The 22,266-nt window shown below is 38.2% G+C and overlaps 1 protein-coding gene and 1 long non-coding RNA gene across 2 annotated transcripts in view; both read left to right on the top strand.

The window, feature by feature from the left end:
- The window catches only part of LOC125784464 (uncharacterized), a 320,028-nt gene that overhangs the window by 66,496 nt on the left and 231,266 nt on the right, over window positions 1-22,266 (top strand). The gene's annotated exons all lie outside the window — the stretch shown is intronic.
- Window positions 549-7,460, top strand: LOC111192979 (protein FAM104A). Its single transcript, XM_022671451.2, has 3 exons — window positions 549-1,359; window positions 3,119-3,233; window positions 4,681-7,460. The coding sequence occupies exons 1-3, from the start codon at window positions 1,343-1,345 to the stop codon at window positions 4,924-4,926; spliced, it is 378 nt and encodes a 125-aa protein (XP_022527172.2). The 5' UTR covers window positions 549-1,342; the 3' UTR covers window positions 4,927-7,460.

A 22,266-nucleotide genomic window follows, 5' to 3' on the forward strand; every position in this document is an offset into this window, starting at 1 on the left:
TATGATAATCAAAGCCAAACAACACATTAACTAAACAGAGACCAAACTCAGCGTCAACATTATCAATAATAAATCTACACAATCTTTCCAGAAATTAGTTTAGAGGTACAGTATCAAAATAAGATAGATAGATTTTTTACAAAAGATTATTCTTAAATTAGATGTTTTTCTGTTTCTTTATGGTCATTAATTTACAGAAAAGCAAGCTTTATAATTTTCTGGCTACAACCTAATTATCTTGTTCCCACACTTTAATTATCTTGTTCATACACCTTAATGTTCTTGTTCCCATGCATAAAGATCTCATTCCCACGCCTTAATAAGTCAGAACTGTATGAACTTTTTCATTTAACCAGCCTTGAGCTTTAATACTAATTTAATAATGATAGATAGATAGATAGATAGATAGATAGATAGATAGATAGATAGATAGATAGATAGATAGATAGATAACTGTCTAGCAGTGCCCCTGTTGTGGACCGCCCCCTGGCTGCTGTAGCTCCGCCCCTCTCTTGATGACGCGTTTTTACGGGTGCGTGGGTTGGCCTGGGCGCATGCGCATTGTGATGTAAATAGTAGCAGTAGCAGGTAGCTAGCTGAGCTTAGCTTGTGGATCTCTGCGGTGTAGATAAGGAATTCTCACCGCGTTTAAACTGAGAGAAGCTGCGGGAGGAGTTACATTAACCCGAGTCTTTAGCGGGGAGAGAATATTCTGGGGGGTTTAGTTTATTTAATTAGCTTTATTTTATTAGCGTACGTAAAGAACTAGGGCTAGCTAGGGAGCGAGCAGGCTAGCTAGGCTACCTATTTAGGCAGCTAGCCGGGCAGTGAACAGCTGACCGTTAGCTTAGCATAGCTTAGCTTATATAGAGGAGCTGACTGGCTGGAGAGCTTTCTATTCGGATAGCTAGCTGGCTAACAACATTATCAGGCTTTATCTGTGTTAAATAGTTAGCTATCTTAGCTAACCTATATTTTCTGTAATTAATTATTTAGCTATAGAAGCATTAAGTATTATAATAAGTTTAGAAGGAGTAGAGTCTTCAGTTCTCGTTTGGATGACTTGTAGTTAGTTAGTTCGCTTAGCTAGCTACTAGCTTTAGCTTACTGTTAGTCTGTTAGCTGTGGTTTGGGGTGTTTTTAAGTCTTTCTATTCGTATTAAACCCGTTTTATAGCTATAATTAAGCCTCCAGCGATGTTTTAAAACGTTAAAAACGTTTTAAAAGATAACAAACTCCTGTAATTAATTGAATTAACCTTCTGGACAGACCAAAGGACGTCGTTGTTGGAGAGCTAGCTAGCTAAGCTAGTTAACCTAACTACTTTACCTACAGTGCAGCTATGCTGACTGAAAGCAGGTAAGATAAGCTGTTTTTAACAAAGAACTAAAGTTACTAAATACGTGTCTGTTAATACAACGACTTTGCTATCAGTAATACGGAAGAAAACAGCAATGTTTTTGGGACATTTCATGTAAAAAACAGCTTTGTGAATCGTAGAAATGGCCTGGCTAATATGACAACAACAATAGCTCAGCTACGATACAAGTGACTCAGGTTTTACTGGTTAAAATATAATCAAAACAAAACAATAGAAATCTCTGATCCAAGATCTTGCTTAAAGGAATTAACTATATCATTATTTAAAAAAATGTTCTGTATTGTGGGTTAATACAAAATGCAAGCTATGTTGAAAAACATACGGAACTATTCAGTAAACAAAAAAATGGGTTAAACAGGTAGATAGCTAGTCACCTGGAATTCAGGCTTTCAGTTAACAGCTGTGCTGAACTCGTCAAGATTTATTTACTTGAATGTATTGTCTCTTAATGTGTTTGAGGTGTGTTGTAAAGAGGTGTATATACAGCCCTAAAAAATGAAATTAAGGTCAATCAATCCAAAAGGGCTTTAAAAGATGATGAAACTGGCACTTATCAGGAAAGGAAGAGCAAGAGTTTCCTTCATCAGAGTTACCAGCCCCACATAAGAACATCTAAATGCTTCTTCACAAAATATTTTGGGTTGTTTAACCCTTTTCCTAAGTTACTACAGGATTATTTATGTGTTCCTTCATAGTATGGAATGGATCACTTCATTATTCATTTACTATGTAGGAAAAATAAATCAATATTAAATCAGAAGGTGTATCCAAACTTTGAATGGTACTGTATGTCTGTAACTATAGATTTTACTAGCATAAATCACCATTACCTAGTTATAGACAAATAACAGATTTTATAGCTATGTGCTGTGCTTATTTGCACAGATTTACAAATGTCAGATTTTTGTTAAATGTTAATCTGTGTTTTTTGTAGTAGAGCTGTAACTAATTATTATTTTAGTAGTCGACTTATCTAATGATTATTTTTTTCTATTAGTCGATTAGTCATCTATTATTTTTGCTATGTCTTCCATCTCTAAAAACGATAGAAACAGCTAAACATGGGATTTAAAAGCATTTAAATGTATAGATGTTGTTTAAACGTGGAAAGAACTGATCTATAGTGAGTAAATAATATGTAATCTGTTTTGTTTGGGCACTTTTAGAGACACAGACTAAGTTGAGTGTAAAAACTGTGTGTGAGCCGTTTACACTGTGTGCTGCAGCCCTATTCTGTATATAATAATGTGTGTATGACTGTCTACTTTTTACAGGATACATATCTGTACCTAGCATTCATATCTGTTCAACTAAAGATTTTTCAATCTCCTTTAGCTTCCTTAGCCTTTTATTATTTTTTAGGATTTTTTAACTGAACTATTCTTTTTTTTTATTATTTATTTTTAATTGTACTTTTCTCATTGTCAGTTAATGTGTTTTTACAAATCAGGCGTGTTGCTCTTACCAAGTCAGATCCTTTCCTATAGTCAGAATTACATTAAAGCTATGTGCTGCTGGTCACATAACCAGGAGCACACATCCTGGATTGGATTTATTGATCTGCAGATCTGATTTTATTACTATTAAACATTTAATAGCTGCTCTGACATTTTAACTAGTCTAAACCTATTGAAATATTGAGTGATTTATAGGCTAAAATGGCTTACCATCACTCCATGTGAAGATAATATATTGATCACAGTGTCTCTAATCTTGTATATCTGTCTCTACCTGTAGGAAACGTCAGCGTACTCAAGGCGATGATGAAGATGCACATCTAATGCCTCAGTCCAAAAGATCCAGCGCAACACACAAGTCCTCTGAGCCCAGCGTAGAGGTGTGGGAGTCTGAGGTAGGGGAATCATTCAGGACTGCATTTATAACATTACACATTTTGGATCTGTGGTCAAATTATTACTAATCAAGTACAGTACTTATTATTTTGACGATTAGTTAAGTAAAAAGGGACAAATATTTTGGAAGGAATAAATAAATGAAGTCTTTTTAAACATTTTATAATAATAAATACTTTACTGGAAAATAATAATCGAATCCAGCTCTACTTGTTGCTCAATGAATACCTGTATATAAATACTACATTGCCACATAAAACTATATCAATATATATTAAAGGACCAATATGTCATTTATTTTCAGTAAGAAATGATAAAATGGATCAGGATGTATCATCAGAGATTAAGAAAATAAATACTCTCTTTCTCTCTACTTCTTGCTCTCATTCTCTCTCTTCTTGTCTCGTTTTCTATTTTTCTCTTTTTCTCTCTACTTCTCTCCCTTTCTCTCTAATTCCTTTCTATTCTTACTCTTTCTCTCTACTTCTGTCTACTTCTTGTTCGCTTTACTTCTCTTTCTCTACTTCTCCTCTCTACTTCCACTCTACTTATCACTTGCTCTTTTTCTCTTTGCTTCTTTCTATCTTTTTCCCTCTTCTTTCTATCTCTCCATGTTCTCTACTTCTCTCACTCTACCTCCTCTCTACTTGCTTGCTCTCTTTCTCTTTACTTCTTGCTCTCTTTCTTTCTACTTCTCTCTCTTTCCCTCTACTTCTCTCTTTAGCTCTACTTCTGTTTCTTTCTTCTCGTTTACTTCTTCTTTCTCTCTTACTCTCCACTATCTCTACTTCTCTCCCTTTACTTCTATCTTTCTCTCTATTTCTTTCTTTCTGTCTATTTTCTCTCTTTCTTTCTCTCTACTTTCTACTTCCTTTCTACTTCTCTCTACTTCTCATTTTCTTTTTTTCTCTCTACTTCTTTCTTTTTCCCTCTACTTCTCTCTTTAGCTCTACTTCTGTTTCTTTCTTCTCATTTACTTCTTCTCTCTATCTCTCTCTTTCTCTCCACTATCTCTACTTCTCTCCCTTTACTTCTATCTTTCTCTCTATTTCTTTCTTTCTGTCTATTTTCTCTCTTTCTTTCTCTCTACTTTCTACTTCCTTTCTACTTCTTACTCTCTACTTCTCTCTCTTTCCCTCTACTTCTCTCTACTTCTCTCTCTTTCCCTCTACTTCTCTCTTTCTCTCTACTTCTTTTTCTTTCTACTTTTCGTTTACTACTTCTCTCTCTTTTTCTCCACTTTTTCTGCTTCTCTCACGCTACTTCTTTCTTTCTCTCTACTTCTCTCTCTACTATTTCTCTTTACTTCCTCTTCCTACTTCTCGCTTGCTCTGACTCTACTTCTTGCTCTTATTTTCTCTACCTCTCTCTCTTTCTCTCTACTTCTCACTCTTTATTTCTAAAAGATGCTGTAATTGTAAATAATCTGTGATTTTTCTTTTTCAGTCCTCCAGCTGTGACAGCAGTGGGGTCAGTAGTCCGGAGCATGCAGCTGGGAGCAGCAGCAGCACCAGCAGCCAGTATGGAGCTGACAATCTGGCAACCCTCGCCACCCTCGGGCCCTGCAGTCCCCTCAGCTCCTCGGACCAGACCGGCCCCAGCAGCCTGGGCTCGTACCAACATATCAACCAGGTCCTGAGAGAGGCGCACTTCCAGAGCCTGCAGAAAAGAGGACAGTCCCGGGACAGGTGATCTGCTGGCTTTCTGGGACGTTCAGGGACATTTCTTCTCATCTGTGGTGCATGAAAACGACGACGCCTTCGCTCTGCCGGAAGCCCGACCACGTTCCCCAGACGACAGGGTAAAGGTTAAAGGTCGAAGCTTAAATCGGCTCCATCGCCATCTAAAGTCTGCGAGTCTGCTCTTACTAAAATTATTATTATTATTATTATTATTATTATTAATAATAATAATATTATTATTTTCTAGGTCTTCTTCTTCTTTATTTTCCACACGCTAGAGCTCTCATTTGTGTTGGTGTGCTTTCGAATAGTAAGTGTGACCTGGAACTGTAAACCCGTCGACTAATTAGAGCACAAAAGTGTTCATATTGTAAGCAATAATAGCTTGTCAACGATGCAACCTTTTGTGACATTCACACTGTGTACTTTTCTCCTGAACAGACCGGTTTACAGATGAGAAGTGAGAGCTTTGCTGTGTGAGCGACTTTTACTTTTCATTTTCATTTTGTTTTTGATTTAGAGTGGAACTGCAACTTGAAACTTTTTTTTTTTTTTTTTTTCATTTCTTTTTATTTTAATATTGGTAATATTATTATTTTTATTATTTTCTGTCTTGGGATTGGGCGTGAAGTAGCAGGTTACCTGTGCACTTGTGGCTTTATGGTAGAGGGGTGATAATGAGGGTCCAAGCGAATCATATAAAATCGTATAAAATCATATTAAATAAAAAAAAAACAAATCATATTAATTACAGCAACAAGGGAATAATCCAGGTATTTGTTTTTTATTTTTATTTTTATTATTTTTTTTTGATCCCCTTTGTTTTATTGGCACTTGATGTACATTGATATACATGGTGTAACCTATAGATAAATATAAATATATATGATTAAAGGCAAGGTGCTTAATTCTGTGCGATGAAACATGCGACCCTCTACATCATTATTATTATTATTTATTTTTTTTTTTTTTTAGTTTGTTTTTTTTAGTTTTAGTCCAGGTTCACACTACGTGATTTTATTTTTATTATTATTATTATTATTTTTTTAAGATCAGATTTTCTAGTAGCAACTCTTTTTGAAGATTTCTGACCAAATCGTTGTCAAAAAAGAAGAAATCCAACATATATCTGGATGATTTGATATTGGGACCAATCAGCGATTGCTTCAGCCAGCCAATGAGAACGCAGGCTGAATGCAGAGTAGAAAGCCATGGGTGGAGCTTTAAACACATGTCTATCAATTTACTCATCCAGATGTTCATGCAAATCATTGCACAATGCAATTTTGTCACTCGTTTCTTGCCCTTAATCCAATTGTGAAGAAATCGAACAGAATATCTCACACATAGCTATGCTTTAATGCCAATTTATGCATCTATGTTGAATCTATATAGCGCAAATGACATACATGCCCCATGCATAGCTGCGTACTCAATGCTGTAGCATGGTGCACACCTCCCAGAATTTCAACAACTGTGATTGGCCCACTGAACGGTCTATTTTTTGTTTTTATTGCAGTATAATTGCAGAAAGATGCAGACAAACCAATGCAAACCAAGTATAATCAACCATTCACAGCAGCATAGGTCTCTTTCACAGGCTACACTGTAGACTCTACATTAACTCGATACCGAAGCCTAAATCATCCTTTAGTTCTAACGTAGGTTTTTAGTGAAAAAACTTTGACAAAAATTGAGGATCAGTCATGTTGTATGTAGTAAAATAATTCCAAAAATACTAATACAAAAGAGACATCTGAAGATATCTCCGTGTTCGCAGTAGCTCTGGTATCAGCACCATTAGCAGCACTACATTTTATCAAGTAAGCATGCAAAATGTGTATCCAATAAAAATTTTTATCCAATTTTCTCCAAATTTACACTGACGACAATTACCCAGCCCACTCTTATTATGACTCTCCCTATCACTATTGATGCTCCAACACTAGGAGGGTAAGGAAGACCAGCACACGCCTCCTCCAATACATGTTAAGTCAGACTCCGCCTCTTTTTAAACTTTTTGCAGAGTAGCATCACAGCGCTAACGCTCAGAGGACAACGCAGCGACTCGGTTCTGATACATCAGCTCACAGACGCAGCCTTGTGTTGATCCACGTCACCCTAGGAGTGATGAGTAGGGGAAAGAAGAGCGCCATCTACTGTACTGTACCCACCCAAAGTGAGAGAGGGAGAGAGAGCAAGGCTCTACAATTGTGCTCTCTCAGGGCTCTGGCAGCTGATGGCTTTAAGATTAAAGGATTTAAACGATTCTGCGTAGTGCGAAGTCGCGTAGTGTGAACCTTAACGAGAAAGCACTGATTGATTTAAATGTGTTCAGGTTATTTCACCCCGTTCTTTTCATTTCTCCTGCACTCATTTACTCAACGCAGCCGACCAGCCGGACCCTCTGGAAGGCTGCAGCTTGAATTTGCATTTTAAAGATTGTTGATTTTATTTTTCTTATGATTTTTTTGTATGGGAAGATGCGTTGCATTTTACATTCGGATCACCTGCATTTTAAAAATAAAGATGGCTGTTCATAAATGCTGGATAAACCTGATTTCATTCGCGCTCCATTAGTATTCTTCTTCTTCTTCTTCTTCTTCTTCTTTAATTCTTTCCTTGTCCTCCAGCGGATTAAAAGGATGGTTCTAGGACTTTCTGTGCACACACAGAGAGAGAGAGAGAGAGAGAGAGAGAGGAAAAGAAAGAAAGAAAGAGAGATAGAGGGGAGATTCCCTCTTTAATCTCCGTCCCCATGTGTGATGAATAACGCTCTGTGCGCCGGGCTGAGACCTAATGAGAGATGGCCTGTTCTTGAAGGAGAAGTGGGGAAAAGGTCACTTTAATTAGAGCACTACATGTCCTTGTCTTGTCACGTCCCACGCCCATAACAGATTACGCATATTAATGCTCCTCCGGTAAGCACAGCTCCTCTCATCGGCGCGTGTCCTCATTACCGGCTCCTTTAAAAGCCCTGGCCCTCCTCCTGAGGAGGATACGTATGATAGATGTGTCCATACTGACCCGGGATCTGTTTCTTTAGGCTAATGATGGAGGCCTCGATTTGCGTTGCTGGGTTTTCAAAGACACCTTGTATATGGATTCTGCTGGAATTTATTCGTCGTACACGAACTATGGCAAGGTTTCTAAACTTGTGAGCCATGACGAACCCTAACCCCTAACCCCTGACCCCAACCCTAGTGGTCCAAAACAAAAATGCACCTCGCAACTATACAGGCTTCATACGATCATGAAAAACATGGAAAAATCATTTCAAAATTTCAAAATAGCAATTTCAAGGCCTGGATAAGTTTTGGAAAAGTCATGGAAATTTTCTCTACAAATCTCTCTGTTTCTATTTGTTGATGGAGGAAAGCTATTTTATGCTAACAAATACATCAGCTCAGAGTTAATTCAGTAAATTAGCCCTAAAAAATAGAGCTCTCAAATTAATTTTAGTCTTACTGTAATCAGTTTGGATTACAGTTGACAAGTTTTGGTTTTATTGTCCATGTCTGCACTGATGTTTTAAAAATTGTAAAGTTGTATGGTCATGAAAATTTGCAGGTGAGAACGACAGGTATAGCTGGGTGTCATCCGCAAAGCAATGGTAGGAAAATCCGTGTGAGTGGATAACCTGACCAAGAGAGGTGGTGTATATGGAGAAGAGAAGGGGTCCCAGTACCGAACCTTGGGGAACCCCAGTGGATAAGGAGCGGGCTGAGGACAGCTGTCCTTGCCACGACACCTTGAATGAGTGCCCAGTGAGGTACGATCTGAACCATGACAGCACATTGCCTGAGATCCCCATGTTTGAGAGTATAGTTAGGAGGAAGTCATGGTTGACTGTGTCAAATGCGGCTGAGAGGTCCAGCAGAATGAGCACTGAGGACTGTCCTGCAGCTCTGGCAGTTTTCAACGCTTCAGTCACAGACAACAGAGCCGTCTCGGTAGAGTGTCCTTTTTTGAACCCAGATTGGTTCTGGTCCAGAAGGTCATTCTGGGAGATTATTATAAGTGGTATATTTCATTATTTGTTTTATTGTCTTACAGTCTGTGGCCCCTGTCTGCACATATATTTCTCCTTCAGGCCCCAAACAAGAAAAGTGTGGACACCCCTGACTTAAATGTCTCATTCTGAAAGGTATTTCTTGAACTTGGTCATGTTTTGTATGTGTCTTTTAAAAGTCCTGTAATGGGAACCAGACATAAGCGAAGACCTTATATCACACAACAGTGAATTTTCAGTGATCCGTATAAGCCAAATGTAATATTCCACGTCTCAAAACAGTGCCTGTCTTCGTTTAGCTTTGCCTAAATTACTATAAATGATGTTTATTAGGAAGTTGCGTATAAACTAAAGGTTTTAGGACCCTTGTCTTAAATTCCTTGTGGGGACACTGCGACCCGTGCCAGCGGAAAACAAGCCGAGCGCTCTGTTCAGACTCAGGCTTTTCTGCTTAAGCATTAATGAGTTTAGACATGCAATAATGGCCTGATGTCCAGAGGCTTGTTGGGTAAATGTTGTAAAACAGCTAATTTTATTTGTACTATAATGGCTGGTAGTGTTTTGGGTATAGAAGGGAAGATAGCACTCTGATTGGCTGGCGTGTCGCAGACGGGAACTGAAATCGGATTAGGTCTGATTTTCAGACGTTTACTGAATGTTACAGTAAGTCTGTTTTTATATGGTGTACGAGAAAACAGGGCAAGTGTGATCAGATTTGTCTTCTTATATTCTCATAGCCATGCCATCTACAAATCTTTACTCTATTCAAGCACATACTGTACATTCATGAATAATAATAATAATAATAATACACCCTTTCTATTATAAGTACATGGGCAAAAATTAAAATCTGAGCTAGTTAGACAATTTTAAATTTAGCTTAAATATCTAACATTTTTAAATTCTAAAATTTTCTCATTTTTTTCTTAGTAATTTAACCTAAAGAAAGTATCTAATTACATTGGCGGATATTTTTGCTTGTTTTAAGAATGATTTCTTGACAAAAAAAAATTCTCCAAACACAAAAATACACTAAATACACACTTAGAAAAGTAAGTACAGATTTGTACTTAAAAGAGTATAAAGTTTGTCTCTGGGGCTGTACCTTATATTGAGGTACAAAAAAGTCCCTTTCAGTGAAAATCCTTTTTTGTACCCATGGTTTTTGTGCCAATAAAGATTATAAAGATTTTAAACATCATCATCAAATAAATATGGCTCAAAAACTTGATGATCTAAAATCTTTCAAATAAAAAATGTGCAATTCAAATATATATTGTTTATTAGTGCAGTGATACAGAATACTGAATGTACCCTTTGGCTGGTTAAATGGTACAAATCTGTACTTATTGCTGTTAGAAATTACTTTGTACTTCAGAGGGAACAAATCTGACCCTGTAAAGACCAATATTATACCATTGAGGGGACAATTATGAAGAGTGTACCTTTGAGTACAAAAAAGTACTCATATCGTACCTCGTTTTTTAGAGTGTAGATTAAATCACTTAAAACTATTACACTAAATCTCTTGAATTGAAAATAAGTTGTTAAATCGTACAATACTGCTTTAATCATATTAAAATGAGAAATATTAGACATATGTTTATGTTGCCAAATTATTATTATTTTCTGTAGCGAATAAATTTACCTTGCAAAACATCGCATCAGCTTTACGCTTGATTAAATTTGGTATCTGATTTAGCAACAAATCCTTGACCTCTAAATAGAGCAAAAGAGGAAATGCTAGTATTAGCAGTGTGTATTTAATTTATAAACAATAGTAAAAGCTGCTTTAAAGTTTTAAGTTAAGTTAAATTGCTCTGATCTGTCTCTTTTTTACCAACTCGGGTGCTGAGAGTACACACCCGGGCCAGTAGGTGGCAGCACACTCCTGATGGTATGTGTAGAAGAGCTGGATTGATGTTTTTTCTACAGGCATCAGATTCTCTCTGAATGTGTAAAAATATCATTTTCTACAGTCAGATTAATAATCAGTGAATAAGATCCGCTGTGTGAGTGTGGAGTTTAGAGACGGTCTAATGATACAGCCATTAATCACTGCACTCGCTCATCAACACCACGCCAACCACTCCGGCATCCAGAGGAGCCGCCCTGATGCTCCTGTGAGCGCTGGGTGATGGATGGCAGCTCGTCAGTCAGTCAGTCAGTCAGTGCTGGAGAGAGTTAAATCAGCTGCTGTGGTTCTGACGTGTCAGTAACGTTATGCGCATATATTGTTTTATTTTTACCGTGAAGAAGATCTGGGTTAGAAACAAGCTTTTCTGATCCCTGTCCTCATCCTCTATCTCTTATAAAACACAGATTCACCTCTATATAACAGAAGCAGGAGGATCTAGATTGTGTTTCTAACAATTCACCCCTAAAACGAATTCCAGACTCCGTTAAAATATTTTTTTTAAATTAGTATTTTGTCTCTAATGAGCTAAAAATGTTCAAATTCTAGAACCATTAAACATTTATTTTAAGAATAAAAAAAATAAATGCAGTGGTCTTTCCTCAGCAAACAACTGGCGTCATCTGCTTTCTCTTCCTACTATGTAAAGTTTGGTGGAGGGGGGATCATTATGATATGATTCCCGAAACTAAAGTTTCTAAAAGTAACTTCTTAAAGGAGAAATCCTAAAGGTGTGAAATGGACTTTGGGTTTATTTATTATTAAAACATCTCCGCTCTCCTGCAGCTTTCTGACATCCACTAATTTGTAAACTATGCCCAAACAGGCTTTAGAATGGGTTTTAATGGGGCATGTTTTACCCTGCAGATAAATCACTTTTTACACTGTTATTCAGACTCAAAATAGCTCCACACTTCATTGGGAGAATCTGTAGAGTCCTGACATTTAAAACAACTTAACTATCCTAATTTCATAAAAAAAATATATATATGTTCAATTTTTTTTTTAATGAAAGACCGACATATAAAACACAATAGTTTTACATAACATTGAAACATTGCAATTTAGTTTTAGTTTTTGCAGGGGGTGGTTGTTGAAAATATTTGAGATGAACCATATCCGTATTATATGTAGATTACAGTAATTAAGTCAAGCAGAAGAAGTTTCATACTGACAAAATAATAATTTTAACTATTTTTCCTAAATCTTTAAACTTTAAAACGGTTCAATTTGACCCAGAACAAAACAGGAGGGCTTGAACCTTCAATCCTAACCATGTAAGATGGGCATAATTAGTGCTGTGCAACATGAGGATAAATATCGTGGGGTCGATAAAAAAAAGTGTCTATCGTGCTGCTTACCTTCTATCGTCTCTATCGTTTCTACAGTAGTTTTTTTTATCAATTATTCATGCAAATATATATAAAGTAGGCTATGATGAAATGTATTGGCGTGGTCACTTTGCATAAAGTCGGTTTATAAAAGTGATAATAAAGCAAAAACATTTTATATATGTGGTTTTGTGACAAGACACTGCTTTACCTTATTTGACGTATGTTGTAAATCATGATATATATCGTTATCGTGATATAAAGAAGTCCATATCGTGATATATGATTTTTCCCAAATCGCCCAGCACTAGGTATTAGCTGTAAAAAATCATTAGCGGGTGCTAATCATTTTTATCTGGGTTTGTTGGCGTCCCTTTTTTAAATCAGGCTCTGTACTCAGCACACACACAAAGAACAGCGTCCAGACTCTGATTAGATCCCGCCCCTTTATCAGGACAGATCTGTGGCTGGTCTGGGAGATTGATAGGAATGGCGTGGGAGTTCCAGTAAGAAGGAAGTAGTTTCTGAGACTCAGTTCTACTGTACACACACCCGCCCTCGCTACGCCGTGCCAGACCGGGCAGCTGTTGGCTGGCAGGAGTCCGGTGTGAAGCTGGCACGCTCCGCCGAGGCTTCTTCACCTTCAGCCAACACTAACATCTGTTCTGCTCTGCTACTGGATACCAGGCCAGCTCTCCCAGGCCCCTCCTCCTCCTCCCAGAACTCCCGTTAATGACTGACCGCTCCTGTCATTTACTGCTTTACTGCCTAAGTAGCTCTCCATCCATCCATCCGCCCATCCATCCATCCATCCATCCATCCATCCATCCATCTATCCATCCATACATACATACATCTATTCATACAGCAAAACCACGCAGGATCATAGCATTCAATAGCATATGTCCAAATGTATGATAACTAATGCTATTATCATATTTTTTGTTAGTATAATATAAACCCCATTTCCAAAAAGCATTGGGACGTTGTGTATAAAGAAAATAAATTCTAATAAAAACAGAAAACCAGAATTTTAAAGAGGCAGAGTCTCTCAGAAGCAAAGATTAAAAGAGCTTCACCCATCTGTCAAAAACTGCATCTAAAATCTGTGGAACAATTAAAAAAAGAATGTTCCTAAACGACAAGTTGTAAAAACCTTTCATATCCACCTGCACCGTTAAAATATAAATTTACTCTGCTGAGCAGCGTTGGAAATGTCCAGGTAGCTACACCCTTAAAATAGCAATCCGCCAAAGTCAGAGCTCACCTGATTCTTAAAGGGAATGGAAAATGTGCAAAATGTGCTCTAACAAAATGTTGAACAGAACGTTAAAGGGTTTAAGGGATCTTCTTCTATAGCACTGTGCAAATAACAGTTTAAGCACTTTGTAGCCTGTGTTGCTGATTTATACTATATTCCGAAAAAGTATTCACTCCCCCATCCAAATGCATATGTCCAAATGTGTGAAATATAATGATATGATCATTATTTTTGTTAGCATAATAAAACCATTTCTAAAAAGGAAAGAATGGGATGCTAGCTATAATGTAAATAAATGTTAATAAAAACAGAATTCAGCCATTTGCATTTTGAGTATAAATAGAAAATTCTAGAGCAGCAGAGTCTCTCAAAGGCAAAGATACAAAGAGCTTCATCAATCTGTCAAAAACTGCGTCTAAAAATTGTGGAAAAATTTCAGAAAAATGTTCCTCAACGCCAAATTTTGAAGACCTTTCATAGTCATCTGTGCTGTTAAAATAGCAATGAAAATACCTCCACAGCGTCAACCAGCAGCTCAGTTTCCTCTGCTGAGAAGAGTTTGTTGGACACGTCCAGGTAGCTGCACCGTTACAATAGCAATCCGCCAAGTTCAGAGCTCACTTGAGTTTTAAAGGTAATGGAAAACGTGCTCTAACAACAGGTTGAGCAGAATGTTAACAGGGTTTACATTCAAACCCCAACAAATATTTAGAGCTATTCTTCTATAGCACTGTGCAAATAACAGTTTTAGCACTTTGTAGCTTGTGTAGCTGATTTACATTATATTGCCAAAAGTATTCACTCACCCATCCAAATGCATATGTCCAAATGAATGAAATATAATGATATGATCATATTTTTGGTAGTATAATAAAACCATTTCTAAAAAGGAAAGAATGCTAGTTATAATGTAAAGCAGAACGTTAAAAGGTTTAAGATAATCCCAATAGTTATTTAGAGATATTCTTCAATAGCACTGTGCAAATTATAGATTTAGCACATTTGTATTGGTGAATGTGCCTGTGTAGCTGATAAACACTACACTGTGTTCCAAATTATTATGCAAAAAGTGTTTAGGAGTGATAAAATAAGATTTTTTTTGTTTGTCAGTTAAACTCATTGATGGTGATGTGTGTCAGGGCTCTTTATATCACTGAAAGCAATTGCAGACACCTGTGCTAATAAGTTTGGCAGGCGTGTCCAATTAAAAGCAAGACTACTTAAGAAGGCTGTCCCACATTATTAAGCAGCCTACATTTTAAGCCAAAATGGAAAAGAAAAAGGATGTGTCGGCTGCTGAGAAGCAACAAATTGTGGAGTGTTTTTGTCAAGGCATGACTACAATCAACATTGCCAAGACACTTCATCATGATCATCGCACAATCCAGAAGTATGTAGCTGACTCAGAGCACACACGTGTACGTGCTGATAAGGAAAAATTGAGGACTCTTTCCAACAGGCAATTACAACAGGTTAAAAGAGCAGCTGCAAAAATGCCTTGTCATAGCAGCAGACAGGTTTTTGAAGCTGCTGGTGCCTCCAACATCCCCCGAACAACAAGATGCAGGGTCCTTCAGAGGTTTGCAGCTGTGCATAAGCCATCCTGTCGACCTCCTCTATCCACTGCACACAAGCAGAAACAGCTCCAGTGGGCCAAACAATACATGAAGACTGACTTCAAAACTGTTTTGTTCACCGTTGAGTGCCGTGCAACAATCGATGATCCTGATGGATGGAGTGGTGGATGGCTGGTTGATGGACACCCCATGCAAACAAAGCTACGGAGGAGGTGGAGTAATGTTTTGGGCTGGAATCATGGGGAGAGAGATTGTCGGGCCCTTTAGGATCCCTGAAGGGGTAAAGATGACCTCCATAATGTTTGTGGAGTTTCTCAAACAGCACTTCCTGTCATGGTTCAAGAAGAAGAACCGTGCATTCCACAGCAAGATCATTTTCATGCATGATAATGCACCGTCTCATGCTGCAAAGAACACATCTGCATCTCTGGCTGCTATAGGCATAACAAGGGACAAACTTATGGTGTGGCCCCCATGCTCCCCTGACCACAACCCCATTGAGAACCTCTGGAGCATCATCAAAAGGAGTGTCTAGGATGGCGTGAGGCAGTTCACATGTAAGCAACAGCTCTGGGAGGGTATTCTGTCCTCATGCAAGACAATTGAAGCAGATACCATCCAAAACCTGACAAATTCAATGAACTAGAGAGTTCAGAAGATCCTTTCGAACAAGGGGTCCTATGTGCAAATGTAACATCACCTAGAATAAAGTTTTGACTGGAAAACTGTTTGATTTCAGTTTGTAATAACTTGCTAATGCTTATAATTTCACAAATGACCATTTTTTTGTTCTTCATAAAAATGAAAAGGTTGAAAACTCTGCTGTGCATAATAATTTGGAACATGCATTTTGAGTGCATTTTGAGTGTATTATTTTTTTTTTATTATACTGTTATCATTGGCAGTTTGTTCAAAAATCTTTCAATTGTACTATAATAGTTGATGACTGGAAAATTACAATAACTGCAATTCATATAGGTAATTTTGGAAAATCTGAGAAAATATTATTTGCATAATAATTTGGAACACAGTGTATATTGCCAAAAGTATTCACTCACCCATCCAAACAGACAGTGAGAGCATGCAAAAGCATCTGTCTAAATGTATGATGTCTAAAGGTTCCATTTACAAACAATATTGGGATGCTGTCTATAATGTAAATAAACTTTAATAAAGACAGAATTCAACATTTTGCGAACTGGGTATAAATAGAACATAAGAGATATAAATAGAATAAGAGAAGCAGAGGAGAACCCTGTACTAGCAAGGTGTACCTAATAAAGTGGCCAGTGAATGTACTTTAGAACATTTCCTTTGGTGAAATGATATAATCATGACATATGTAGAGATACAAGGTTTTCTTCCAGCTGCAGTGGTATTTCCACTGTAGAATAATATAATTGAAATTGAAATCTGCTGTCTGCTCAGAACCGTGTGGGCGTGTCTCATCACATAATTATCAGCATAGCGTCGCCCTGGCAACAGAAACAACCCAGCATCAGCAGCGATGCTGAGTACCGCTGCCAACTACACTGCAAAAAAATCAAGTGGCAAACAATAGAAAAAATATATGTAAATTGAGATGTATGTATGCTTATATTAAGCAAAAATATCTGCCAATGGGATGAGCAAATTTGTCTTAGTAAGATTTATTAAAATAAGCAATCGCAAAGTGTTAAAATGAGTGGCGTTAGACCTAAATCAAGCAAATATCCCTGATTTTGTGTCTTAAATTTGGACACAAGCATCAGAATAACCTGACTGGTGACTGTTTGTGCTTATTTTGAGTCAATTTAAGTAAGACTGAATAATAAATAAATAAAAAATAAATCATGTTTGTAAAAAGAATAATTAATATTGAATAGAGAGTTTAATAATACGCCCCACCCACTAAGGTCATTCCACTCACTCACAGCAGCACAACACTGAAACTGAAACACCTGTCATCATTTTAGTGTGGGATTTTAGGTTTCATGTCTAAATTGGAGCAGCCTGGTGTTCAATCTTCATTAATTGCACATTGCACCAGTAAGAGCAGAGTGTGAAGGTTCAATTAGCAGGGTAAGAGCACAGTTCTGCTCTAAATATTACAATGCACACAACATTATGGGGACATACCAGAGTTCAAAAGAGGACAAATTGTTGGTGCACGTCTTGCTGGAGCATCTGTGACCAAGACAGCAAGTCTTTGTGATGCATCAAGAGCCACGGTATCCAGGGTAACGTCAGCATACCACCAAGAAGCACCAACCACATCCAACAGGATTAACTGTGGATGCTGTAAGAGGAAGCTGTCTGAAAGGGATGTTCGGGTGCTAACCCGGATTGTATCCAAAAAACATAAAACCACGGCTGATCAAATCACGCAGAATTCAATGTGCACCTCAACTCTCCTGTTTCCACCAGAACTGTCCGTCACCACAATCAATTATTGTGCTCTAAAACCAGGTGTTTCAGTTTTATTGTCCAAGTTTTCCTCTTTCTATAGTTATAGTTATAGGGAGTTCCTCTATATGTGGCGGGCTCCTCCCAGGCGGTAGTGGAGGTAGCGGTGGCGGTGGTGCTCACAGTGCTGCTGCTTTACTGTCTGCACTTTATGAGCTCCCTATTCAATTTCACACAATGCACTGCTGAGCGCAGCTCCACCACACTTGTTTTTCTTTGGCGGAGTGAAAACCGCAGCCGGACCCCCGGTCTCCTGCACGCCGCAGGCCTGGAGGAGCTGCAGCTCTGCGCCGTTTGAAGTGAAACAATTGGAACCACCAGTCAAAATATATGTGTGTGTATATTTTGGGATGACGGATGTGTTTGGCTCGGTGAGGCCGTGATGAATGTTTTCGCTCTGATGATTTATTTGGGCCGATAAGACGAGGACCGGGTGGTGCGTCACATCTCCACATGGTCTCCAGTCGTAGCCGGGGATCGGCGAACGCAAATCATCCGAAAAACAAACGACGCAGCACATTTGAGCAGGCGAATCTGTTTCTGCAGTTTAGATCAAATCACATGGGAGGGTTTATGGCTTCGGTCGGGTCGTCTGATTGGTTAAATCAGGCTAATTTGGTCATCTGTAGCCCACTCAACCACTCTGCCAGAGCAACATGATCGTAGCCAGGAGCAACTGTCCACTTCACTTGTAATTGCATGTGTGTGTGTGTGTGTGTGTGTGTGTGTGTGTGTAGTTGTCTAGCTATACTTGTAAAGGCTACATAAGAATATATCAGATTTCTTTGCTAGAGCTAGGTTTAGGTTTAGGTTTAGGTTTTGGGCTAAACGCTAAAAGTTACGGACTAAGTAGTAGGGGTCAGGCTTATAGGGTAAAGATTAAGGTTGGGAATAAGATGCTCATATTTAATGTGTAAAATGTGAGGTAAAAATTAAGGTTATTATTGTTATATATTGTTATAATAAGGTCCTCAAAAGAATTGTAAGGTCCTCACAAATACAGTAAAGTACACACAAGCATTGTCCAGTCCTTACAAGTACATTGAGGTCTTGAGGACAATTATAGTAAGGTCCTCAGAAGTATAGTATGGTCCCCACAAGTATAATAAGGTCCTTACAAATATAGTAATGTCCTCACAAGTATTGTAAGTTCCTCACAAGTACTGTAAGGTCCTCACGAGTATAATAAGTCCTCACAAGTATAATAAGGTCCTCACAAGTATAGTAATGTCCTCACAGGTATAGTAAGGTCCTCACAAGTATAATAAGGTCCTCACAAGTATAAGAAGGTCCTTACAAGTACAGTAGGGACCTTTAAGTTTTAGTACAGTCTTCACATAAATAGTAAGGTCATTACAACTATGATAACGTACACAAGTATAGTGAAGTCCCTACAAGTATAGTAACGTCCTCAAAACAATTGTAAGGTCCTCACCGGCATAGTAAGGTCCTCACAAGTATAGTATGGTCCTCAAACATATAGTAAGATGTTCAAAAGGACTGTAGTGTCTTCACAGAATAAGTAATGTCCTCACAAGAATAATAAGGTCCTCACAAGTATAGTAAAGTCCTCACAAGTATAGGATGGTCCTCATGAATACAGTAAGATCCTTACAAATATGATAACATCCTCACAAGTATAGTATTTTTTAACAAGTATAATAAGGTCCTCACAGATATAGTAATGTCCTCACAAGTATAGTATGGTCCTCAACCATATAGTAAGTTGCTTAAAAGAATTGTAGGGTCTTCACAGACTTAGTAATGTCCTCACAAGTATTGTTTTGTTCTTGCAAGTATAATAAGGGCCTCACAAGTGTAGTATAGTCCTCACAAATATAGAAAGGTCCTTATAAGTATTTTTAAGGTCATTAGAAGTATAATAAGGTCCTCACAAGTGTAGTATAGTCCTCACAAGTGTAGTATGGTCTTCACAAATATAGTAAGGTCCATATAAGTATTTTTAGGTCATTAGAAGTATAATAAGGTCCTCACAAGTGTAGTATAGTCCTCACAAGTGTAGTATAGTCCTCAAAAGAATTGTAAGGTCCTCACAGGCATAGTAAAGTCCTTACAAGTATACTATGGTCCTTAAACATATAGTTTGTAGGGCCTTGACAGACTGTGTAAGGTCCTTACAAGACTTGTTTCGTTCTCGCAAGTATAATAAGGTCCTCACAAGTGTACTACGATTCTCACAAGTATAGTATGCTCCTCAAACATATAGTAAGTTGTTAAAAAAGAATTGTAGGGTCTTTACAGATGTCCTCACAAGTATAGTTAGGTCCTCACAAGTGTAATATAGTCCTCAGAACTATAGTAAGACAAACAGTTGTGTGTGTGTGTGTGAGGCGTGTCTCTGTACAGTGTAAAGGCCTGTAGAAGCTAAGCAGAACCGGCTGGTGATCTGATCCAGGGTCTAATCTGCCACATTGGCATCTCAGGGTCGATGGAGGCCTCATATGCTCCCGCTCATATTAGCGCTCGGCGCTGGCGGCAGCCGAGGTGCAGTTTGTTGCGTTTGGACCATAACTGTCAGGAAGAGATATACCCCCCACTTAAACGCTGCCCCTAATCTCCTCCACTCCCCATATTATCCTAATTGAACCCACGAGCTGCCAGCGCCATCAATAGCTGAGCTCATCTGCAAATTAATAAAACATAGGCCTCCGAACGCTCGCCTCATCACCGCTTAATGCTACGCGGACAGCGCGACCGGAAAGAGTGAATCTGACTCATATCGGCAAGACGTGGACACGGACGTCTCGCTGGAAGACACCATGCTACCACGTGCTGACGTCTTTCAGGTGTTATTATTATCCATTCTTCCTGCAAAACACGCCTTAATGAGGATATCATTTATTTTATTCTTCATTTCTAAAATCTCCACACTTTCTCCTTAATGGAGACAGCACCATTCTGCTTGATTTAGAGCATGTCTCAGTGTGTCTTTGCTATCGTAACCACAGGAAAAGTACACAAGTCTTGCGTGGCGTGTTTAATTTTGGGCGTAACGTGAAAACCAATAAACCAATCAGAGTGTCTCTTTATTTAACAGCTTATCATTCCTTTGTAAGAGTAGATCAGGTGAGCTCTGACTTTAAATGGTGGATTGCTATTGTAACGGTGCAGTTACCTGGACGTGTTCAACAAACTCTTCTCAGCAGAGGAAACTGAGCTGCTGGTTGACGCTGTGAAGGAGCTCCAGCAGCTCATTTACGGGAACAGCAATGTTATTTTATTTACTATTCTGTTTATTGTTGATGTAAAAGTTGGATTTGTGCACTTGTTTGTCCTGCGTACTGTTGTCAGGGTTTAAATGAATCAGTGGTGCACCTGTGTTTCCTGCTACAAAGATAGCAATATGCCAGAAATCAGTGTAGATATGTTCAGAAGCACTTGCTATTTCAACGATGCAAAAGCATAATGTGAAAATAGACTGTTGCTGGGGTGTAAGATAGCAATGAGCGCCACAACTAACACTTTGCTCAGGGTGTAAGATAGGGCTGAAAAAGTTGCATAGTGTGAACCTGGCATGACACAATTCACAATGTTTTTCTAACAGTTTTCCAATATTTCACAGCATTATGTATCAAAATTATATATAAAACTCATAGAAAAGAAGACATTTTCAGGGTTACTGATGATGACAAATGGTTTTATTTGCACTCTGTTACTGATTAAGAGACCACTTCAGTTTTATTCTATAAACTACGGGCAACATTTCTCCCAGATTCCAAATAAAAATATTCTCATTTAGAGCATTTATTTACAGAAAATGAGAAATGACTGAAATAACAAAAAAGATGCAGAACTTTCAGAGCTTAAATAATACAAAGAAAACAAGTTCATATTCATAAAGTTTTAAGAGTTCAGAAATAATCAATATTTCGTGGAATTTTAATCACAGTTTTTTATGCATCCTCCACCAGTCTTACACACTGCTTTTGGATAACTTTACGCCACTTCTTGTGATCATCCATCTTCCTCCTTGATTATATTCCAGAGGTTTTTAACTTGGTAAAATCAAAGAAATTAATATTTTTTAAGTGGGCTTATCTTTTCTAAGTCTCTTACAACTCAGAATGGCGTTGTTTTTTTTATATCACCGACTGAATTATGTGTAAATATTTAGAAATTTGGTGCTCTTATACTTTAAAATACTTTAAAAAATGAGGCACGGCTCACGAGGAGGCCGTATTACGTATTATCACAGAGGACAACAACATGTTTTATGTCCTTGGAGAGGTTTTCCAATGACTAGGTGTGTTAGACATGCACGTACCATTAAACTTAACCACTAATAGCATCTCTACTGCTTTTTTCCGGCAGTTTCTGAGCCGGAGCATCCTTGGAGCCGTGCAGGAGGCCGCGGGCGAGCGGGAGGTGGGGGCTTCATAATAATAAAAGCAGAGATTTAATGAAAACATCTTAAAACAGAAGCGAACGCAAGCAGCATGAAGCCTTTATTAAATACATCTATCATGTCCCCTAACAATGAGAGCTTTTAATAAGAGCCTCCAGCCTCGCTCCTGCGCTCTCCACTCCGCCCAGAACCTCCGCTGTTCTCCTTTTCTCCTCCGTAGAGCAGGAACCTCGCGGAGAACCTGAGCAAGAACCCCTCTGGCAGCGACAGCAGGAGCTCGAGGAGGACCAGCAAAAAAATCCCAGCGTTAAGTGTTTTATCTGACGAGAGAAAAGACAGGAAACGATGACAAGGTCAGAGCATGCCGAAAGAGGAATGTAGTGTAATGGTGGAGATACTGTGCAAGCTGGCTGCAAGCTGTAATTAAATCTCTGATCAAGAAA

Source organism: Astyanax mexicanus, chromosome 19 (assembly GCF_023375975.1).
Source record: "Astyanax mexicanus isolate ESR-SI-001 chromosome 19, AstMex3_surface, whole genome shotgun sequence".
Taxonomy (NCBI): Eukaryota; Metazoa; Chordata; class Actinopteri; order Characiformes; family Acestrorhamphidae; genus Astyanax; species Astyanax mexicanus.